The sequence below is a fragment of the Brienomyrus brachyistius genome, chromosome 3, assembly GCF_023856365.1.
Source record: "Brienomyrus brachyistius isolate T26 chromosome 3, BBRACH_0.4, whole genome shotgun sequence".
Taxonomy (NCBI): Eukaryota; Metazoa; Chordata; class Actinopteri; order Osteoglossiformes; family Mormyridae; genus Brienomyrus; species Brienomyrus brachyistius.
The window spans coordinates 26785883-26808814 of NC_064535.1; the positions used below are offsets into that span (position 1 = coordinate 26785883).

Here is a 22932-nt window from a genome sequence, read left to right on the forward strand (position 1 = left end):
GAGGCCCATCTAACGTGTGGTCTGGAATAGATGGATGCATGTTCTACAAGCTCCACTTCCGTGATGTAATCTTAGACTGGTTAGATGTGCCAAAAGCCTTGCGGGTCCTGATCCCATCTACGGCACGCTTTGGCCCGGCTACGCGATCCCCATGGCGGTTGTGAGATTCCGGCACGTTCTCCTGCCCCACGCTCACCCTGTAGAGTAGGTTGATCTCCTCCTTCAACTTGCCGACGAGCTCGTCCTTGTCCTGGAGGCCCTTCAGCATCCTTGCGTTCTCCTGCCTCTCCAGAGCAAGCTCCTGACAGCAAAGAGACCTCGGGTGAGACAGACAGCTACCAACGAATCGTGATTTTCCTAGACGAGAAAAACAATCTTATAACATTCATATTTCAGACAGGATGAGTTTCTAAAAGTTGCTCCCTGTTCCTGAAATAATGTCGTAAGTTTTATCAATGTTTATTTCCATATCGAGGAATGACAGCACTGATGGGACTTAGCATGCTGTCACCTGGACCAAACCTCTCGGCGCACAAGCAGACATCCCCAACCATTCACATTTTGAGCTCTGAATTCCACAAAAGATCATTCTGTACTCAGCCAAAATGTTCTCACCTACAGGACATTTTTTTTTTTTGTTTTTTTTGGTCAGACCCTCAAGAGATGTGCTGCTGAACAGTGAATTCACTGGGAATTGAATTGTGAACCCAGAGTTCTCCCTTTCTGGCAGCTGGACAGCGAATTACTGCCCTGGCTCAGGCGAGAGAGGACACACCAGGAGAGGCGTGGAAGCCAGGAACGACAGGCCAAAACACTGTTTATCCAAGGACAACATAGCCTTCGGGAACTTGGAGGGTCATCATGAATCGGGCTCGCCAATCGGCTTTGTTTACAGGGACAGTGCAACCTGTCATGTGACTCTGTCCTCTCACCATGGACAAGAAGCGTCAAAAGGGATCCCAGAAGGTGTGGAACCAAGGACGTACTGCTTAACACACCATGGTCACTGGGTAACACACTCCAGTATGTACAAAGTCACACCGTTTTACCTGGTACATAGAAAAGTTACATATAGGACTAACGTGGGCAGTTTGTAGATTCAATTCCTTTTAAATGGCATCAGGTCCGGCTACAAACGAGGACCTGCAGGCATTTCAGTCTCGTCGCGACCGCCGGATACCTTCTCCAGCTCTTCGATCCTCCTCTCCAGCGCAGCCGTGCTGGCCCGGCTCTGGCGGTGCCGTCCGTTCCCCGCCGCATCCTCTTCGTGGCCCAGACCCCCCGCGCTGTCAAACACACGCTGATGATGTCACGCAACCAAGCGAAGGCGCTGAGCTGCCATCATCAAATTCAACCACATTGAAGATCTTCTCATTGTAAATGGTGCCAAAGTACTAGACACCACCCCCACACACAAGGCAGTACTGTGAAGGAACAGTAGCGTACACACAAGTGTCTGCAAAGCACCCGGGGACATATTGGACAAACCAAAATTCAATAGAGAAAAAGGCAAATGTGATACATTGTAAATGTAACTGCATAAAATTCAATTCATTAAACTTTAGTAAGGGGTGCAGAATGAGTCAGAGGACTAAAGACCTTATCTTACCCGCTGACAGCGGCTCGGGGGGGTTTGGACAACATTCATACAAAACTTATTTCCCTGAGGTGTGCCGGTGGTAATTACTGACAAAAGGGGCCACTTGGACCCTCGGCGCTCTCGAGCAGCATTTCAAGCGGAACCGGGCTGATAACCCGTCTTGGTAACGGTGAAATGGAGGAATGCGCATCTTAATTCTGCGTGGAATCACCACAGTCTAGCGTGGCACGAGTGAAAAATTTAATCAACATAATAAGCTTATTATTATATGAAAATCACTCATCTATGAAACTTACTGGATGGTTACAGGCCTAGGTGATACTTTTCTAGGAAAGGACCTGAATTTTATTTCATTAGTAAGCGAGAGCGTAGAGAAATCCGGAAATTTCAGCAAAAAAAAAAAACACATGCCAGGAAAAACGGTTTTGCCTGTCGTGTTACTTTCCTATGAACTCGTGTTTATATTCAAATAGGCGGTTTCACAGGAGAGAGCAAGATACATTTCCTGCAATTAATCATGAATACATTTTTAAATAGGCAGGTTAACAAGTGTTATTTATAACTCACCTTTTGTAGCGACCAGCCACAGGTCTCGAGGTCTCCTGAAAAACAGACAAAATGTGAAGCACCGTGATGACATGCAAAACTGTACACAAAGTTCAAACCAGAAGCCTTTTACACTGGTACCGTGCATTAGCGACCTGCCTTCTGAAAGGCCGGAAAAAAAGTAAATGAAGACCATGTAATCAAATTATAGCCGAGACAAGTTCAGGAACATTATGGATCTTCAAACAAACGCGCAATGTAATTCACATTCCTTCTGCTTTTAGCAGTTCTCCCTCTAATGAAAATGTCAAAATTTCACAGGCAGCAAAATGAAAGGATGAAGTGAGGGTTCTGTTTTAAAGTACTGGAATCACTTGAGGATACAGTCAGCATGAGAGATTCTTAAGAAGACCCGGTCCACTTTCTGATGTGCCGCTTTTAAAAAGCTCTCGTTTCCCCAGAACTACCCTCTGGGCTCAGAAAAACAACTCGAGCTGCCCAATGTCAGGAAAGCACTTCGAAACGCTAAAACACCACAAATCCATTTTCTCACTTTGTTTCCAAAACAACCTGGCCTCGCTTAGAAATAGCACACGGGGGGAAAACATTTTTGCAGATCGGGTTCGCGGTAACGGAAGAACCCGCGCTGCCAGGTTTAGGCAGGGATACAACAGAATCATGAGGCGTTGGTAAGTGTAATCAGTGTTCACCTGGTGGCCTTTACTACATCTACAGCCACCCATTTGGAATGCGCCTTTCAAGCTACACTCCTGTTTATCAAACGTCACTAACGCCGCAATCTGCATGCATTTTTACCTGACAGATGTCATTGTTTTGCACATATTACACAAGACTCTACATGAAAAGCGGAGGTGGATAGTTCAGGTCCAGAAAGTAAAAATCCAGACCAATATTTTATTTCTACCAACCAGTTAAGTACTCTGTGACTGTCACACTCTACATTCAACTGGTTGGTCGAAACAAAATCTTGGTTTGGATTTTTACTTTCTGGACCTGAACTTTCCACCGCTGCATGAAAGTCATGTGAACATCCTCCCCATAAGATCTTACAGTATGAGGCACATTTTCTTATTAAGGAGAATCTGTTCCAGGAGTTTCTACGGCAAATGCCAGAATTCCCCTTTTTCCATGGGCCAGATGAAGATCTGACCTCAGGACAGAAGAACCGAAGGTCTCAACACCTGCTTGTCTGAAGGCCCAGCCAGATCTGACCTACAGAGTGCAAGTTAATGCCTTTTTTTTTGGCAAGTGAATTATGAACCTTCAGGCTCCACCACCGGTACAACTGGCCCAGTCACCCAATTGTCAGCTGATTACCAAGAGACACCTTACAGAAAATAAGCCAAATTAAAAAGTTAATACAAAACTAACACTGAAGCAAATATGTAGCCTTTCTGATGCTTTGCAAATCTGGGGTCAATTTTACCCCCGCTGTCCTGCCCCCACTGACCAAACCAGATGATGATTAGGGGTGTCAAGATCAAGATCAGCAGCACACATGATTTGGGGTTAGCTTGGCACGCACGTACACAAGTAACACACTAATGACTCATTCTTTCCATGTAAAGATATGCAGAGAGCTGGAGGAATCTGTTTGTGAACAGAAGGAAACTGACGAATCAGAATGAGTGAAAGTTTTCCAAACATGACTTACATATTGTTGTCAGGGACATGCCAAGGACAACTACCGTGTTCCCTGCAGAGTAAAATGAAACCATACCCCCCCCATGCCACTGGGATAACTGAAATGTATCATTTCACGCAGTTTATCTGTCCAGAACATCTCTTTAACGTTCCAAGCTTAATGCAGTTTGCAGATGATTGAACATCTTTAGACCTATGCCTCATTTGACCAAATGCTCACGCGAAGCCGGCGAGCTGCTCATTAAAACCAGACTGCAGGCTGAACTCAGAACCAGCATGTCCCAGGCATGACTGATAAAGACAAAATCCAATTATATTAGATTAGGTAACAGATAACACCAGCACTTCTCGGAACATTCGCGAAGGCACTGCAGAACTGACAAACGCAATACAATGAGGGTTAAATGGCCGGTACTGACTGGCTTGTTAAAGTTCTCCCGTAAGCAAGAAAGGCTTGGTTGTCTGACCTGAACCTTTTTTTAAACACTCCTGCAAAAACATCCCATTAAACTTGGGCCTGAAAAACCAATCATCTCTTCAAAGCTCTGAATGCCAGCGGTAGCACTATTAGGGACTATTTATATTTCAGAAAAAGCGAGAGGCACATCGCTGCAGCCAGGAGCTGAATGTCCAGTGGGAGGGGCACTGACGAGTGGGAGGGGCAATGTGCAAGGGGTTTATAACGAGGGGCCAGTTATCATCTGATACCCCAATCCTAACCCTCGTTACAAACCTCTCCTGCCCCTTGTGATAAACCCCTCCTACACATTGCCCCTCCTACTCGACACTTGGCTCCCAGTTGCAGTAAAATACAGCTGGAAAAATTGCCCATCCTCAACGAGCAGAAAAGCAGTGCCAGACTACCCCCGATACAGCCAGGCGGCCCTTTAAAAGCCCATGGGTCACTGGAGATGCTGGTCAGCGACTTTACACCTGACTGATGCAGACCATCCTCCAAATGGCTGCTGGGGAGAGCGCTTGGAAATTCTTACTTTGCCATGGTGCTCTGAGCTTGCAGGTTCCTCCTCACGTTGCAGGAACCTTTTCATACACCTTTTCAGGGGCATTCCCTACTGCTCAGGTAGTACCAAGTCACCTGATCCCTTATCCACAGAGTTTCTAGACTCTGAAGCTCCATAACTATTATATATTTTATCCTTTGTGGCATTGAGTTTACTGCTGCAGAGTATAAAACAACACTAAAAATACACTTGTTAGTTACTGACATTTAATATGAATCAGGCACAGAACCAAAAATACTCTTCCATCAATAAGAGAGAGGCCCTCAGAATGAGCTGCCGACATAAAAATCCGAGCTAACGGGCTTAAATCAATGCGCCACGTAATGGGCAGGGGGGGAAAACACGACTTATGAGAATATATGTGCTTTACGGCTTCCTGACAGCTTCATATCTCAAAGGCAGCTTGCCGATACGGAGGTCGGAGCTGGCGACCTCAGTGACAGGCAGCTCACGGGCTTAGACCAAGACTGTTAGCAGACATGGGCTCAGCGTTGCCGTACAAAACAGACAAACAGACAGAAAACCCGCATTGCAGGCACTTCAGATGTTGGACCAGTCCATCATCAACACATACAGACCAGATGGTCCATTACTCCTAAAGACAGTCAGCAAGCATATTTTAATTGTAGTCCCTTATGTTATCAATGCTGAGGAACAGCCAATAACAGGCCCCAGGCGACCAGTCCGACACGAACAATGGAAATTGCGAAGCTTAGTGCAAAGCGGTCAGTCAAAACGATGTTTATGGTTTATAAAACCTGAAGATGATGTATAAAGACTCAGTTACAGTGCACAAAGCTCCCTTTGAACAAGTGTAAAACGCAGTGATAGGTATCATAGGGAGTTCATTGGGTAACGTTCTCTCTCTCTCCCTCTCTCTCTCTCTCTCTCTCAAGGGGTATGCAATGCTTGAAGGGATGATTTCACATCTACTTGGGGGGAAAAAAAAAAACACACACACATGCACGAACACTGACGCACATGCACGCACAAAAAAATGGTTTAATTACCCAGGTATTAATTGTGCATTACTCATCAGAATCATGCCGTAAAATTCGAAATAATTGACTGCTGCACAACATACATGCTTTAAGAAAAAAAGTTTCACAATTGAATCATCTTATTCAGAGCATCTAAAATGTCTAAATATGCCCACCTGCAAAGAGGACAGGGGCAGGGATAACTGAGCACAGCAATGCGGCACAAACAAGGACAACAGGCAAAGGAGACAAACACCAGGAGGAGCAAAGCGCCCCCTGGTGGGGATGGCCTTCCCCTCGATGCTCGCCGGGTAGCTCACCTGTTCTTTCACTTCCACAGTAACGTGCAGAGACCTTCTGAAGGGCAGGTGCCGAAAGCCTTTGACGTACATTAAAGGGGTACGCTTCCAGTACGCAGCCACTGGGAATGGGGGGGTCTAGGCACCCTGAGAGGCAGCACATGCCTGCACATCAGCTGTGTCTGATTACGCACACCAAGGACCCCCGTGCCGGAGCTTGAAATCCATTATAACTCCTCCTCAGGCCAACGCCCCCCCAGCACCATTTAATTAACCCACATCTCTAAATAAAGTCCCACTCCCTCCCTCCTTCCCTCCCACCCCAGTGTCACATGACTCAGTTCCCCATTCCTCCCAGAGGGAGTCTTACACAGCCATCTCACGGAAGCCTCTGTATAATTATCACGTCGTTTGGGATATGAAACATAAATGTAAACAATAATCAATGACACGCGCAGACTCCTGATGATGGTGATTTAGCCTGGGGGCTGGCCACGCGGGACCTATCGCATGGGCATGAGGCGTCTCGGCACCCCGTGCCTGTCACTCGCGTGCCCCCACACGCCGTGGGCGCTATACAGACACCCATCCGCCTCATCGGCGCCCCCTGCTGACAGCAGCAGGAAACCGAAACGCTCAGAGTAGGACGTCCGCCACCACGAAGGCCGAGCTGGCGGCCAGACTCGAACCCACAAACCACTGGCCATCTGCCATGCCGCAGGAGATCGTCGTCGTCTACGAAACGCAACACAGGGGGCCCCTACTGTCACCGTGTAGGGCAAGGCTGCCGCTAGCTGTAGGCTGAATAGGAAGATACCTAGGGCCCCCAGAGTGAAAGGAACATCAGTTTTATTGGTAGGGGGGCCTCGCAAGTAAAGCTTTGCCAAGGACTTCTGAGAAGACAGAACCAGCCCTGGTACGACGAGCAAGTACAATGAAATGTCAGCTATATCTCATCTTGGTCTGCTATAAGACACAGGGGCACAGGCCCCAGCCCTCAGAGGCTCACACCCTCCCACTACACCCTCGCACTATTCCGCTGCCATCCTGAAACATGCACTAGGACTGACACACCTTGACTGCCGCTGACGGTAGCGAGGCCTTCTGGGAAGGCGTACGACCTCTGGCCTCCTGCACCTCAATGTTGAGCTCGGGGGTCACGCCTTGTCACACATATGAACTATAAATATTTATCACTGCAAAGGTTCAGGGAGGTAAATGGCCGACTGCTGAGGCCGGACACAGATCCAGGGGATAAACGAGCAAAGATGACACAGACCAAAAAGAAAAGGAAAGCGATTCCCCCCCCCTCTCACCTGCAGCGAGTGGGCCGCACCAAACTCCAAGCTCATGGTCTCGTTCTGGGCGGTGTTGAGCTGCGTGAGGGCTTCCTCCGTCTTCCTCTCCTTCTGGCCTTCATCATCATCATCCAACTCATCCAGGCTCTGAAGGAACAGGAACCACACAAGAAAAAGCTGGAAATGTAAGCATTTTAAAACCAGCAAAGCTACTATGCTGATCAGTGATCAGATTTCCCAGCCCCAATACTAGAATTAACCTATATAAACGGGTCGGCAAATGCTTAGCGCAAAACTAGTGAACACTCATCCAATCCAAAACGACAAACCACCGATGCTTCATTTTAAATTCACTAGCACATCCAATCAGATTTGTGCGACAGGCGCTAATTGGCGTAAATTGCAGAGTGACCATAGATCACAGCTTGATCATAAACCTACACTTTATAGGGTCGCGACTCAGCTGGCACAGAAAAAAATTGGGCCACGGTACAAAAAGGATGAGAACCACTGTTTTACAGTATTTGCTGCTTCATCGTAAAGTGCATTTAAAGCTTCAGACTAAGAAATGACTGTACAGCACATTTAAAGCTCGCACATAAAATTATGTCCTCTCACGCCGTCAGCATCAGAAGGGTTAATAATCCGTTTACAGTATAAATGTTCCTGTGATAAGGGCTTTTGCATGAACACTTCTGGCGATAAAGGATTTGGGATCCCGCGGGTATTCTATTTATAACTTCTGTTATACAACCACACAGAGCTGTGAAGGTGCTTTAGTACAGTGAGGAAAACAAACGGACAGCCTAATCATCCGATTGGACAAAGGAGGAAAAACGGCCAATGGCGAGCCTGCCTCACTGGCCAGGAATAAGGATGCTGAATGGGTAAATGAGTAGGTCAATTAGCCTTACAAGGTGTGTGGGGCTCAGGGGGATCGAAACATTTTGGCAGGTGTTTGCTGCCAAACAGCTGAACAGCAGGTCCAGACATAGGCCAGGTCCCTTGCTCAGAGGGGGTCTCTGTATTTAACGACCCCCCGCCCCCCCCCCCCCCCGTGTCTAACGCGCTACCTTGCGATGCTCTCCACCGAGAAGCCTACAGGGGAGCCGGACAGCGTGGCATTACAGCCCTAACGCAGGGATGACCGTACCATCCGGAGCTTGACACGTATGCATCGCACATGCTGCAGACCCCAGAGACGGAGAATTACCATCTAATTACTCAGGCCGTGGATGACAGCAGGACACCCAAACCTAATATTCACCTCATTTCAGCAACTGTAAATATCTGGAGGCGGGACGGAAATTAGCATCCAATGACGGATTGGAGTGTCAGCATCAAGGTTTGGCCAACGTCCAACCCAAATGAAGCGCGGGGCCTTCGTCCAACATGATTGGTCGTATTTTTTCTATCAGTTCAGGGGAAGAATCTCAGACCCCAGTGCATGGCCACAGTGCAGTCCGGCTTCTCTGATGGACGAACTGCTGTTTACAAAGTGAAGACGCGGTTAGGCTACACGAGAGAAACCCTCCGTAGCTGGGAAGCAAAAAAAAAAATGGGACGAAGGAAAATGAATGAGTCAGATGACCACAGTATGGACGTCAGCCCATTAAGGGACAAAAAAAAAGCTCTTCACCAAGCGGAAAATCATAAATGTCATTGACTCTGGTTTACATTGTGGGAAAAGGCATGATGGAGTCTAATCATACCATTGTGACCACAACCGATAATGTAGAATACCACTAAAACAAAGCCGAAATGAAAGCCTTCCCATTTTAAATACGTGCAATAATAAATTCCAGGATCGTCTGAAAACTGGGGTCATTTTGCCACTCCAGTTGCTCCGATTTAATTCCTGTGCCTTTTTCTCTAGACCAGCGGCTGTGCAGAAAATTCTACGCAGGATACAGGGAGGCCTGGGCAATGCTTAACAAAAATATGTAGAAATTACGTTAAAACAAACTTTATTGATTCAGTTAGAAGTTTTCAGGGAGTTACAACTACATTGTGAGCAGTGCTCTTTTTTAACCGTGTCAGAAATGTAGGCTAGAAGGCTGAACTGAAAACCAAATCATTAATCCTTCTGTTATCTGGCAATAATCGCTCTTCAGTCACTGTCATATACTAACCCCGGATTAGGTCCTACTTGTCTGTTATTCTCAATTGTCAATTATTGTTATTGTCAAAATCGTCGCGCCGCACGGAAGGCCAGGTGAAGACCGTCTTCTCTCATAGTTCAGGGGTTGACGGGTTTCTAAAGCAGAAGTTCTGAATCTTTTTACAAGATGGAGGGCGAGAGGATCCGGGCCGCTCATCGGGAGGGCGCACAGATGCTGATGAAGATTCGTTAGCGTTAGACAGGTTCTTAGTTTCTTCACCTCTATGTGCTGGCATTGTTGTGGATAATCGAAACAGCCAGGAAAAGAGGGAAAGACTGGAGTCTTCTGCCAGGTTTACAGCATGGGAGCCCCTCGCAGGGGCCTATTTGACTAGCACTGCGGAAGAAGGTCGATTCACGGCCGCGAGCGAGACTGACAGAGACTAGCCCGGCTTGACATGAGGTTTAAGACGGAAGGGTTGGCGGGACCACAGCCTGTAGGCTTTTTAATCATTACTGTGATTATGTCTGCCGGTTCGTCCATGAGCTCTGAGGCTCGGTGGTAAACGGCAGCAGACAGACCTGCTGAGGCGACCGAACCTGCCGTTCCTCACCGAAAGCCAAAGATGCTTATTTTAAAATCATGACGTCCGATACATTTAAGGAACCTCATGTCAAAACAGCAGAAATTTTTCCTTGTATTTTTACTCTTTTTTTACATTAATTTCCTCTTTCCTGCCTTGCAGCAAGATCTTATATACATTTACTTTCCCATTTATTGCATGTATATATATTATATAAAAAGATATGGTTTATAAAGTTAGGAAATGAATGGAGCAAATTTAAATAAACAAAATCAGCCTTAATTTGAGAGCATAACACGAATCAGGCCTCAATAGTACAGCCCAGGTCCTGCAGACTGCATAACATTTAAATTACCACCTGATTGACAACAGTGACATCAGGGGAAGTGACCCGTCATCAATTATGCAGCTGAGAGCAAAGAGGAGAATCCGGAGCACCCAGCGGCCCTGAAGGGCCGAGGTCAAGTACCAAGCAGCGCATGGACCTCCACTCGCCTGCATGATCCATCAGGGACTGCTCATTCAGGCAGCAGCGCAGACGGACCTCCTGATGGAAGATGGTGTCGCACAGGTCGAGGCTCTCAACAGCTATCATCTCAACTGTAAAGACTTCTGGAGCCCAGAGGGGGAATTGCAATGCCATGTCACCCAGGCCTTCTGTTGTCATTCACCCCCCCCCCCCCCCCCGGGAAAGCTGACAGGCTTGTTTATAAGACAGACTAGCCCCCTTCTAAAAAGTTTAACATTGTTTTGTTTTTGTTTATTAGCCTGGTGCAGATGATTCTCCAACATGCAAAGCTGAACGCTTTGGGAGTGAGACTTTGAAGGTCAGGGTAAAGACACTACCTCTGGGGAAAACCTGTCTTAAGCTGCTAGACGCCTGCAAATCGATTACCTCCTAAAGCCTCCCGTTTAACTCCATTACCAGCCCGTCCATCAGCTGCTGGAGAGCAGCGGCACACATCCACACCAGCGAGGGTATGCGCGGTCTAATTTTCAAAGGTTCACAGCCGTTACCGCTGTGCACATTCCCATCAGCCCAAACAGGGCTAACCTAAACAGCCGCTGGTTTTCAGTCTAGTATTTGCATATAAATGATAAAATTATAATACTAACAATGCAACTTTGAGTGACAGGCGATTAACACTTGGATTCAATGGGGTCATGTAAGCACACCATACTTTCTGCCAATGCGGGGTCTCTGTAGGGATACAGATACCCATGATTCTGAGAGCTTCGGAATTAAGGCGCTCGATCAGAAGACGGCAGGAGAGCTACGTCAAACGGACACAGGACACAAACTGCAAAATTAATCACAGACCTTTTTCAAAAGGATTAATCTCTTTTACATACATTTCACACATAAACAAACAAATCCCCGTTCGGAAAAGCGCTCCCTTGTTGGCATGTTTTATTCATGGTGAAGCGTCTGCTATTCAGGAGACGGAGACGAGGAATCCGGCACTCGATCTCGACTCAGGGAGAGCTCGCTTCAGCCAGCGCGCCGACTGAATGTCAATCCATGTGCCGCGGTCTGGCACACACAATCGAGGCAAGAAAACAAGAGGCTTGAATGGATACAAAGTCAATAAAAGTTATTACAATCAGAGGAACGTTTAGCTCTGGAAAAGGTGTTCGGAATTCACACCGGACATAGAGGAAGCACATTGCGTGCTGGTGGAAACATCAACGGAATTACATCTTTGTGCATTTAGGTCTGAAACGCTCATACTGCATCAATGAGTAACTATGTTTGGGAGATGGAAATGCAGGTTTGAATCCTTTGTGCAGAGCTACTGTCACTCTTGGTGAGGAAGCATAAACTAAACTACTTCAATAAGCTGACCAGCACCGTAAATTTAAGTCCATAATCGTTAATTGTGGAAAGCGCCCTGACAAGTAGTAATAAATCACTGGGCGCAAGAACTTGAGTTAACCCTCCTCATGTTACTTACTACATTAAGGCCGCATCCCACACGTGGCAGTAATGACAAAGGGGCGGAGCCTTATCCCGTCGCCAGGATATGATGATTTACACAGCCGAGGGGCTGGGAGTTCACCTTCCCTCACACCTAATTACCCACTGAGGTGTCATGGCTATGGAAGGCTCCTGCATCAGCAATAAATGAAACATCACAAATTGGCAGGGTCTCGCCAAGCACAGCTGCCCCACTACAGGCAGGATGGCAGGCTTCACTCTGAGCGTCATTCCTTTGAAAGTCACCTAGGCAGGGGGGGGCAAACAGACTTCGATGAGGACCTAATGGGCTTTTCCAGGTCCGGGTGCAGGCAGTGCAGAGACCCGGCTGGCCGAATGAAGACAGCAGTCTCTCATCTCTGGGTGACTCATCCGTTTACCTGCTGAGCGGAGAGGTATCCGGGCAAAGCTCACCAGCCAATCAGGATGAACCCCAGGCTGGTTATGAGCCGCGAGCAGTTATGCAAGGCGGCTCAAGGAAGGACAGATGGACTGTTCTCATTCCTTGCACAGGATTTCTTGCACACTAGTCACTGATCCACAAAAAAAATAGCAACATGTAACGGTAACCTTTAGCATGACTGAAAAACCGCAAGACAAAAAAGGCACCTTATGAAAAGGCCAATAATGGAACACGCTCCTGACAAAGGTGATGTAGGGATGGCACTCCACAGATGCAACCACCAGACGTGAGCCACCAGTGAAATGAAATAAGGCAATGGTACAACATAAGGTTTAAAGGCGGGGTCAGGTCTGTCCGTGAATATCTCCGCCCCTGGGGTGGAGCTCCGCTGCTCAGCGGAGGAATTTTAATCAATGAATCATTCACCGAATTGTTAGCCGGATCCCGGTGCATTGGCTGATGTGCAGCGAGCTGATGGCCGCATTCAAAACAAAACCGTGGGAGGGAATCTCCTACGAGTCTCTCACCGCCAACTCAACAGGCAACTCAAGAGCAACACCGACGGAGTGCATAACATGAGCAGGAAGAGCTGTATTTACATAAGTGACATGGAAGATATCCTTTTACAACCACCCTCTGATGTCACAATGCCACCGGAGGCTACCGTAGAATCACAAATTGACTTTCGTGCCCATAACTTGCAAGGAGAGTGAAACTGAGTACGCCTTGCAGAAAGCCTGCTAACGTACTTAAAAAGACAAGATCCGCGTTCAAATAATGAGTTGCTTGTGCGGCCTCCGAGGGAGCCTCTAACAATCGGGCACTGTTCCGTCTGGCCGCTAATCTCGTCGCTTGCCGGTAGGGACACGCCCTTCCTCCCAAGGTTCGTGCTTTGCTCCTGGCCAATGCTCCCAGAGTCCATGCAGTCCTTTTCTGACACCTTCTCAAAACTGTGTCGACCACTCAATTCCCTGACCGACTGTTGTGCTCTCTCCCGCCTCGTTTGCTAAGCGGGCTACCCGAGGCCTCTGGAAAGGATGTGTTTTGGAGGAGAGAGTAAGAGAGCACTATGCGAGAGGGAAATGAGTGAATCACAGGCTGGGTGATGCCATCCTCCCAGCGGCCCTGCTATCACTGGGACGTTCCCAGGATTCCCATCTGGGAGTCTTAACTGGTAACGACCTCCAAAGTGATGCTCAGATTTGGTCCCATACTTGATTAACGCGTCATCAACTTTCTACCCTATTTGTGTTCTTCTTCGTCCTGGCGTTGCGTTTGCAGGCTCTTACGGGACATGCTATCAGCAGACGAACACGTCAACTTCACGTTTTCCCACCCTAATGACCCGAGGACTACAGCCTCCCCAGTTAATCTCTCTCAAAAGAGCACAAACAAGCTGTCAATAGACTATCAGGAGGAGTGTCAAGGGGGCCAAAATGAAGATGCATTGGTCTATCGATTTCAGGCGCCAGATACGCCGCCATTCAGAAAGCTCAACCAAACGAGTCGGGGGAGGGAAATCGCAGACCAATAGTCTGACTGAGGATTATGTCAATGGTAGATGAACACGATAAAACCATTAGTAACTGCTTGCCAAGCTATCCTGAAGATAATGAATTTATCCAACCTCAAAACAGATCAGGCAACCAAGACCAACATCCAGCACAGGCCCTGTAGCCCTGATAAGCGAAGCCTCACCTCACAGCTCAGAGCCGCGTACTCAATTCCCACGTCGCATGATCCGTCCGTCACCCTCTCCAGAAAGGATCTCCCAAGATGTACATTCCAAGAGCAAGAGAAACGAATAAAAAAGGACCCCGTCTTTGGCTGTGTCGTCTCTAGTCATGGGAGATACCCCACATTAAGTACAGGCAGGTAAAATCTGAAAATTGGCCCATGTTAGGTTTAAGGCGGCAAAAAGTTTTACTTTGACACCAGACCAAGTCACGACTGGCACAGCGAAAAGCGGGAGTTCTAGATGAGAGTAACATTTTTAGTGCTAAATAGGATCCAGCCCAGAACCACTCCAACCCACGTGGAGATCGGCGAGGAGCAGCACACTAATGTCTGGGACCCCTCCAGGGTTCTCCTGGGTTTGTTTTGGCCTGTTCTCTGCATTTCTAAACCCAATTTTTTTTTTTAAACCACCAAAGACTCTTAGGTCGATCTGGAGGGGTGAAGACAATCAGTAAGCAAGTAAAAGCCGCCCTTTGCAGCCAAATGCGAGATACTGGCTGGGCGTGCGATTAAATACACAAAACGACAGCATACATTTTTTATAGCGGTCGGGAAGCAGAGCATTGCGGAACGGAACATGAAGAACCGCAAGGCTGAAACCTCTGGCCTCAAAGTGATGGTTCAACCCAATCACACATATCGCTGGGCTCTTGAGAAGGAAATCACAGACAAAAACCTTCCTCATACTTTAATACCCAATGCCAAATCAAATACCATAAACAACCACTGTGACTTTTTTTAAACCTTGTGTATTTTCCTTAAGATCATTCACACGCATGACTAAATTCTCCAGGCATCTCCGTTGGATTAAATTGCTCCATGGCTTCAAGTGAATGAGGCAAACGTTTGAAGTCATGTTTTGAATCCAGGGACCTTTAAGGAAATGTTTCTAAAAATCCACAAATATAATCAAAAACCTAAATCCTGTACCGGAATCAAGATGCTTGTAAAAAGAACCCATATCTATTTGGCTTTGAAACCACAGATATCTTATACGGCAGCACACGGGAGAAAAAGCATCTTAATCAGGCAGGAGTGTTCACCAAAGAGACATGTGGACTTATACCAGCAATCAATCACATGTGAGCGGGATTAGAAAACTGTCCAAACCAGCACAACTACAAAACCAAAGTTGCAAAAAAGCTGAAGGGCAGAAACATGGAGAGATTCAGGGCTCCAGAGCTGCAGAGCAGGGTCTCAGCAGGAGCAGAGGGTCAGAGGACCCCTCTTTAAATGCCAGCAAACCCACCCACCGCGGCCGTCATCGCTGCTACAGCCTGACGGCACCGTGCAGGCGATCCAATCACCCACCAGATAAATCAACACAGGTCACGTCAGGACGCCCAACACACAACACCCTGGGCAGAGTTACAAAGTCACAATTATTAATTATTTGCCAACATTAATTAGAAGAAGGAAAACCGATGTAAGGGCAAAGTGACACCTCCACCCTCTCCCCACCTCGCCCAGGTGGAACGAGGGACATCCACCCTGACAGCAGCATCCACAACATGGAGGAGACCCTCCATCAGTGTAAAATAATGCCCTAATCCTCGGTTTCCAGAAGAGAGCACGCATTTGGATCACACGCAACCCCCCCCCCACCCCCAGACAAAAAAAAAAACAAACACATCTAAACACGTTTTCCCGTGACCTCTGGTGGGAAATGTTACAAGATTCCGCAAACAAACAGCCCTGTCGACTGAAATACTTATCAAGTGACTCAACATGAGGCAGTGACACAGGAGAGCTTGCTGAAGACCCAACGATGCACATCTCCCACTGTTATTTACAGCTTCCACGCGGACGGGAAGAAGATCTGAACATCTCTCAAGCGGGCAAAAGTAAGGCATTACAAAAAACACAAATTAAGTCAGACAGATTTGGAGGGGAGGACAAGACAGTCAGTGAATAACAATTTGAGGTCTACGTCAGCTAACTGCTCATTGCCACTCGAACGCTACGTTCAAAGAGGCGCAGCCAAGCAGCCTTGTTTTCCACCAACTACCCATAACAGGAAATGGAATAGTAATGAGACACACATGGCTTTATTTACACCAGCGGAGAGCCTGAACACCCTCATTAAGGGAAGGAGCTCCAATGCCAACAGGACCTGGAAAATCATTCATTAGTCAGTCGCATCTATCATGATATTATATATAGAAAAATAATAACAACTAAACACCTTTTAAAATGGTGTGTGTGGGAGGGGGGGGATTATATATTAAACAGCAAATCATTTAGCCAAAGAAAATAATTACTTTTTTTTTTTTTAACTGGGCAATTATCTAGAGCAGAATGGAGCATTTTCCTTAGCCACATTGAGGAAGTTGTACCAAATTAGTCCCTTAGGGACAAATATGTAAGGCTTCTGATTGGCTGCCCAAAGCGAGGCAGGAGGCGGCCCTATAACCCTAACGAAGACTCCGCCCCATTTCCACTGCAGATGTCCATGCAGGAACATAGCGACCTCGGTCCCCCTGGCAAGCCCAGCCAGATACTCGTCATCGGTAACGTAAATGCGTTTCATCTTCAACACGTACATAAATTTGTAGAGACTGGCTGTTCCCTTTTTTCTTTGAAGACACTAAAACCCAACCCCACGGATGATGACAATAAAAAACTGAAACGGCCACATTTTAATACATTGTGAGACTGAATTATTCAAATGTGCCCATGATTTAACTTAAACAAGTGAACAAATTACTTTGGTAAAGAGCCCTGGCTCTCAATATTCTACAAAAGTGCGAGGCTCCGCACACAAGTGCCTCTCGCTAATCATTCCTTGCAAAGTGAGACTTTTAAGAATGTGTTTGTGGGTCATTCCAACCGAGGGTCCTGCCTCTTTTCAATCTGAGGACTTCCCTCAGGATAAAATATGTCGGGCGGGGGACACAATAAAATTTGGGGGATAGGGGTTCAAATAGTGAATACGGACGCCATATTGGTTCAAAACGGGAAGCAGCATTTCATTCCTCAATACGGGACGATCATGTAAAAAAACAGGATGGGTTACTCTATACCAACCTTAATTTACACTCGGCTGAACCATCTCTGTCCATACCAGCAGATGCAGAAGTCTGTTTAGTGGCAAAACGAAAGCGATGCATTAGGCTAATGCTAAAGCTAAAACAATGATACGAGTATGTAATTTTTATTATTTGTCATGAGCCTAGCTCCACCCCTTCTAGCAGTCAACATCACTATCTGTGAAACACATGTGAAAAATGGCACAGACCATATGAATTACCTGCCAAGCCGTTTTATACCAGCTAAATGGAAGACTGTGCGTGTTACAGGTGGAAAATGCATTTAAAAAAATGACTAAATGAATCCTTTGTTTGGAAAATTTACACCACAAAGCTGAGGTATTATCTGTCCGGTAGGCACGGCCTGATGACACCGGGGACGGATTTTACCAGACAAAGCCTCCTGTTCTGGCACTCTTCACCATGAATGGGGGCCCATTGTGGGACGGGAGGCAGCAGGAACGGAGCCGCCTGAGCCAGTGCCACCGTACAACATTCCCCTACAGGGTGGGGTGAGAAGGAAAAGAGGCAGGATCCGCCCCAGCGGAGCAAGCCGAAACGTGACCGGTGGCTTTACTGTGGTAAAAACCTGGAGGACTCGTCCCATGATGCACGCTTTCCTGAGACAGAAAGTGCCAAAAGGGATTTCTATTATTCAAGGGATATGAAGGCTTTATAGACCCAGGCATCCCCCCTCCCCTACACTGATGCAGCATGACTGAGTGTTGACTAAAGGGACAGAGCGGAGAAACTGGGACACTCCCGATCCCACTAAAGCCGAGCTTCAATCTCAGCCACAGGAGAAATTCAAGTCAATTCATATTTATATAGCGCCTTTCACAATACCTCACAATGCCTCAAGGCTCGCTACGAGAATGTGTGTCAATCGGGCGTGAAGAAGATCAGAGGATGCTCGCCAGAGCTTCGGATTTTCATTCGTCCCAGAAGCAGGTGGGATGCCTCTATGTCACTCTAATCCTTACAGGGTAAGGGGGTCGATCGGAGTTCAAGAACTCGTCTCACGTGCCACAAAGAAAGTGGACACTTTCCCCACTGAGGCAGGCTATAACGTTACATCTCGGTGGAAGGAATACCACGGCATCCCCTTCCAGACCACGGTCCTCAAGCGAGAAATGGACATCTGATAAAAGGGACACCCACTAAGTCAAGGGTCTGTGGTTCCGGTCACCCAGCAGGTCAGACGATCATCAGGCCTGCAGCCACGAAGCCAGGCAGCCACAGAGCGTCACCTGCAGCCTCAGCTTCTGACAGATTTAATTACGTGGTGAGGGAGAGCCCTCCATGAATTTATACATGAGCACCCATGGCTCAGGCTGTAATGCAGGTGCAGGCAGTAACTGCCGAATCTCTCAGGACGCCAAGCTTTTAAACGGATAAGGGCCACATGACTACATACCTCCTGTCAAACAGCTATTCATTATTCACAAGGAGCAGCACTCGGGTGAAGAGTAGAGGGATAAACAAATGACTAAACCAAAAACTTTCATTTAAAAAAAATAATAAATCAAAGGCACATTCTACATTCCGCATCAACCGTAATAATCATTCCATGTCATTTTGGAAATCCCTGAGAAATATTTGTTCTCCAAACACCGAAAACAAATCTCTTACCAAAAGCGTTTCTTAAAATAAGTCAGGAGTGACTCATCAGTGCTAAAGCTTTCGCAAGAGACAGTCATCTACCGCCTCGTGCTACGAGTTCGTTTGCATCGTATCACGCAGAGTGATGTGCATAAATTGGGGCTTTAAGTGAGCTGATCCAACATGGAAAATGAGGGAAATCCTAACCCATGAGGAACATGCAAGTCACACTGAAGGAAAACTGATTCACAGCTTAATTACTCATCGTCATCATGATCATTATTATTACTACTATTACTAGTACTGCTATTATAAATAATAGCTGAGTAACAACAATCATTATTATAATCAACAATAACAGTTAAACAACAACAACTACAATTATCATCATCATCATCAACAACAACATCAACTCCTGAAGACCATAAGAACATCCTAAAGGAATGCAGTCCTTGTCTTCTGGCTGAATCTTCAGGCCTCCACACGCTAATGTGTTTTGTGGCGTCCGTGCCCACCCACTCCGCTGCTGGATCCCCCCCCCCCCCCCAACCTTTCTGGGCTTTTCCCCGTGAGCTATAATACCTCCGAAAACCCCAACCCGGCTGCCCGCTGATGGAACATTTACAGTCCGAGCACAAAAACAGCTTCCGGCAAAAGTGCACCAGGACGTCAAATGAGGTTCATGCTAAACAAAAGACCTAGCGAATCCACATCCGCACTGAGGGTTCGCCCAGTGATCCTGAGGAACCAAGACTGGGCGTTTCAAAACAGAACCATCTCATCCAACGCATTTCCCTTTTACGGGCCCTGCCGCCCTGGACCAGGTGACTGGGAGATGAAGACACGCAATCAGGCGGCTCGTACCCAGACTAGACATACACACGCAGCATCACACTCTGGTCTCGTTTAGCTGTAAAGGACAAGTGATTCATTAACACAGACCGCCACCATCACCCCCCCAGGGGCAAAGCAGAGATCCAAATTCCAGCCCTAAACCCTTAGGAGGATTACTGTTTAACCATTACCTCAATCACATAAACACTCAGAGCTTAATAAACCGCCGTGATTCAGAGCGACTGCAGTAACGGCCCGTCAGAACAAGACTCGGCAGCAAACCAGTTAGCATTACCGCAGTCTCCTGGTCAGCGCACAGACTGCAAAAGCGGCAGAGCACAGATGTCACGGCCTTAAGGTTGTGTTCGAGTCTGAAATGAGGGTGTGCGGCAGAAGGTAGCCAAGGAGAAGGCGATGGCTTAGTGCCCGCACGGGTGTCCATCTGACATCATTACTAATATTTGTTGTAGTGTTAGGAAGGTGTGCAGATCATTGAGTGAGGATGTTATCAGAATGTCGCCGATTCGAATCCCAGGTTGGACAAACCGATGCCACCGTTGGACTCCTGAGCAAGGACCTTAACCCCTAAACTGCTTCAGGGGAGTTTGATCCTGCTGTCTCATAAATGGATACAATGGTCACAATGGATAAAAGGATCGGCCAAACAAATTAAAACGCAGCATTTCCTTCATAATAAACCGTGAAGCCTTCGAGCCCCGAGTGTTGCCAGGTCCGAACTCCCCACGTTCTCTCGCCTGCGGAGCTCCACAGACAGCAGAAACCAATCCTCCCAGACCCCCTGCTTCGTGCTTCTGGACCAGCGCTTCCCACAGAGCCCTGAACTGGGCGGCCAGGGACTTGGGAGATACAATTTGCTGAGACCCACCTGTTAGCCCCAGCTTCAGCACAGCGACGAAGGCGCCCGGAAAGAAGGGGTGGCCTGCAGTTCAAGGCGGACTTCAAAAAGGTATGTGGGGGGGGGGCCTGACTGTGGAAGATTTCCCAGAAGGCCTTCTCCTGCTTGGGCCCGCACTTCAAAGAACTATGGGACCCACCATGGAGACATCCTCTGTGCAGGGCAAAGCATGGCTTTACGGTGCAGGATTCTCTCAAAAGGGCACTCAGACTGCGCCTCGGTCTAATCCCGCCTCTCTAAAGGTTACATTCCGAGACTTCTGCACTCCCTGCTTTTTTATTGGTGCCTCCACTTTGATGTGTGCTAAGACGTAGCTGCCAGGGCTCCGAGAGGAGCTGATAAAAGCATGGGGAGAGAAAACGAAAGGAAATGAAGCAAGTGCCTTATGAACTGCGTTTCATCTCGACCAGTCAGCGAGAAAAATGAGTCTGCAGCCGCGTGCTGGAACTCCGGTCGCGTTTTGGCCATTCGCAGTGAATGAGAAGACGAGGACGGGCAGAGAGAGCCGTCAACGCGAAGCCAGGCCGGCTTCCACCTCATGTAAAGAGCTACCTCACAAACACGCATGAAACAGAGTTTATTCTTGCACCTATTCATACTTGGTTGACCCATTCTTGGGACGGGAAAATGGCCTCATTCCTGCGCACGTGAGTTTACACTGCTCAGCCACACTGAGTAAGAGAGTTTGATGTTGGCTGATTCTGTTTATTTTATTCAAAGCAAAGTACGATTGCTAAGGCGGGGTAAGACGGTCCCTGGACAGTCCCTGGAGCAGTCGGGCTTTGCTCAAGGGCCCAGCAAGTGAAATCACTGTCAACTGTGGGATTTGAGCCAACGACCTTCCTATTACAGATACAGCATCCTCAACCGCTAATCCACGAACCACCCCCACCAGACCTCATTAACTGTACGGGTTATAGAAAATCACATCTGATATGAATCATTAGCTATATCTGTGGTGGAGATACTGGATGAAACGTGGGCTCGTATATTAGTGTAATTACGGGCACTTGAAAATTAATGCCCGAGCGTCTAGTGAAATGTGGTGCCCATGTTAAAATGTTAAACTGCACTTGAACTTAAACTGCTGTGATAAAGAACAGAGGAAGAAAAAGTTTGATTTTTTTTTGTCACGAGGAACAAAGGTCACATCTGGAAATGGATGAAGATGAAGTTACACCACAAAAGACAAAGTAATTTTCAAATAACGAACCGAAAGGTAAGTAAAGTAAAAAACACACCTCACATTATAATAAAGGACCTTGCCTCAAGGTCTTTTATTATAGAGTGAATAACATAGCTAAGGCATAGACAAATGTATTAAAAGCAGGTGTGTCCGGGACCAGTACTGCATAATGTAACAACAATCCATGTGTGAAGTCACTTCCTGGTATGTCCCGATGCCACTTTAATAGGGTATAAAAATGTCCTTCAGGTCACAGTTATATATGCAGCCCTGCTGAAAAGGAAAGGTCACCCGTCACATTAAAAATGTCACTGGTGTTCTCCCAAAGACAAAAATCTGGCAGCCACTGCCAATTCTTTCACCAGTAAGAGTTCCTGGGACCAGTGGCATCCCGGGACCGGCCTGAGATCCATTTCCCAATTAGACATTAAGTAACATAGCCGGCAGGTCATTTTATGCAAAAGCAGGAAATATGTACAGACTGGAGGGGGGGGGGGGTGGGGAGGTGCAGTAATATTTCGACCTGAGAGTCTCACAGAGCCCAAAGACAGGGAAAGCAGTCTGCACTTAAATGCCTACAGCGATGGTACCTCGAAACTGAAGTAGTAACAAGCCTTCTGAAGGCGTGTCCTCCAGTGACTAATCACCATGACTACACTCCACACGTCCCCACCGCGTCACACGCCATGAGCTGCAGGGTCACTGCATGAGCACAGACTTCAGCATGCAAATAATACTTGGTCATGCATCAGCATTACTCAGAGGTCACGGCATATCAACCCGCTACGAACATCTACTCAAGAACGGATAAGGAGACACAGGAAGACAATCGTGCACTGGAATACAGCAGGGATCTACCAGCCTGAAACCTACAGCATTACCAAGTAATGCATCATTAGTGGGACATACTACATATCCAACTTACACGGAAGAAGGTGATGTACTGCTCTATATATTCCCAAAGCGAGGGATGACTCACTGATGATCTGTGGTACTTCAGAACTTTGTAATTAAAGGAGATAAATGGGAAAAACAGTGTTAAAGAAGCTGTTCCACCACTTTGAGACCTAAAGGCATTCAACACTTATGTCCTATCGCAAGCCAGCCGACATCCACAGCCATTGTCAGAAGTCTGGAGTACATAATCACAGG

The 22932-nt window shown here is 47.2% G+C and overlaps 1 protein-coding gene across 2 annotated transcripts in view; it reads right to left on the reverse strand.

Annotated features, from left to right (window-relative positions):
• Positions 1-22932, reverse strand: part of LOC125738874 (PRKC apoptosis WT1 regulator protein-like) — a 30510-nt gene that overhangs the window by 5012 nt on the left and 2566 nt on the right. The window contains exons 2-5 of one of the 2 annotated variants that reach the window (XM_049008365.1): positions 7429-7557; positions 2168-2202; positions 1181-1286; positions 197-301 (exon numbers count right to left, since the gene is read on the reverse strand). In XM_049008365.1, coding sequence (XP_048864322.1) covers positions 197-301; positions 1181-1286; positions 2168-2202; positions 7429-7557 — 375 coding nt within the window. The remainder of the gene's footprint in view (positions 1-196; positions 302-1180; positions 1287-2167; positions 2203-7428; positions 7558-22932) is intronic. The other variant, XM_049008366.1, reaches the window with a different exon arrangement.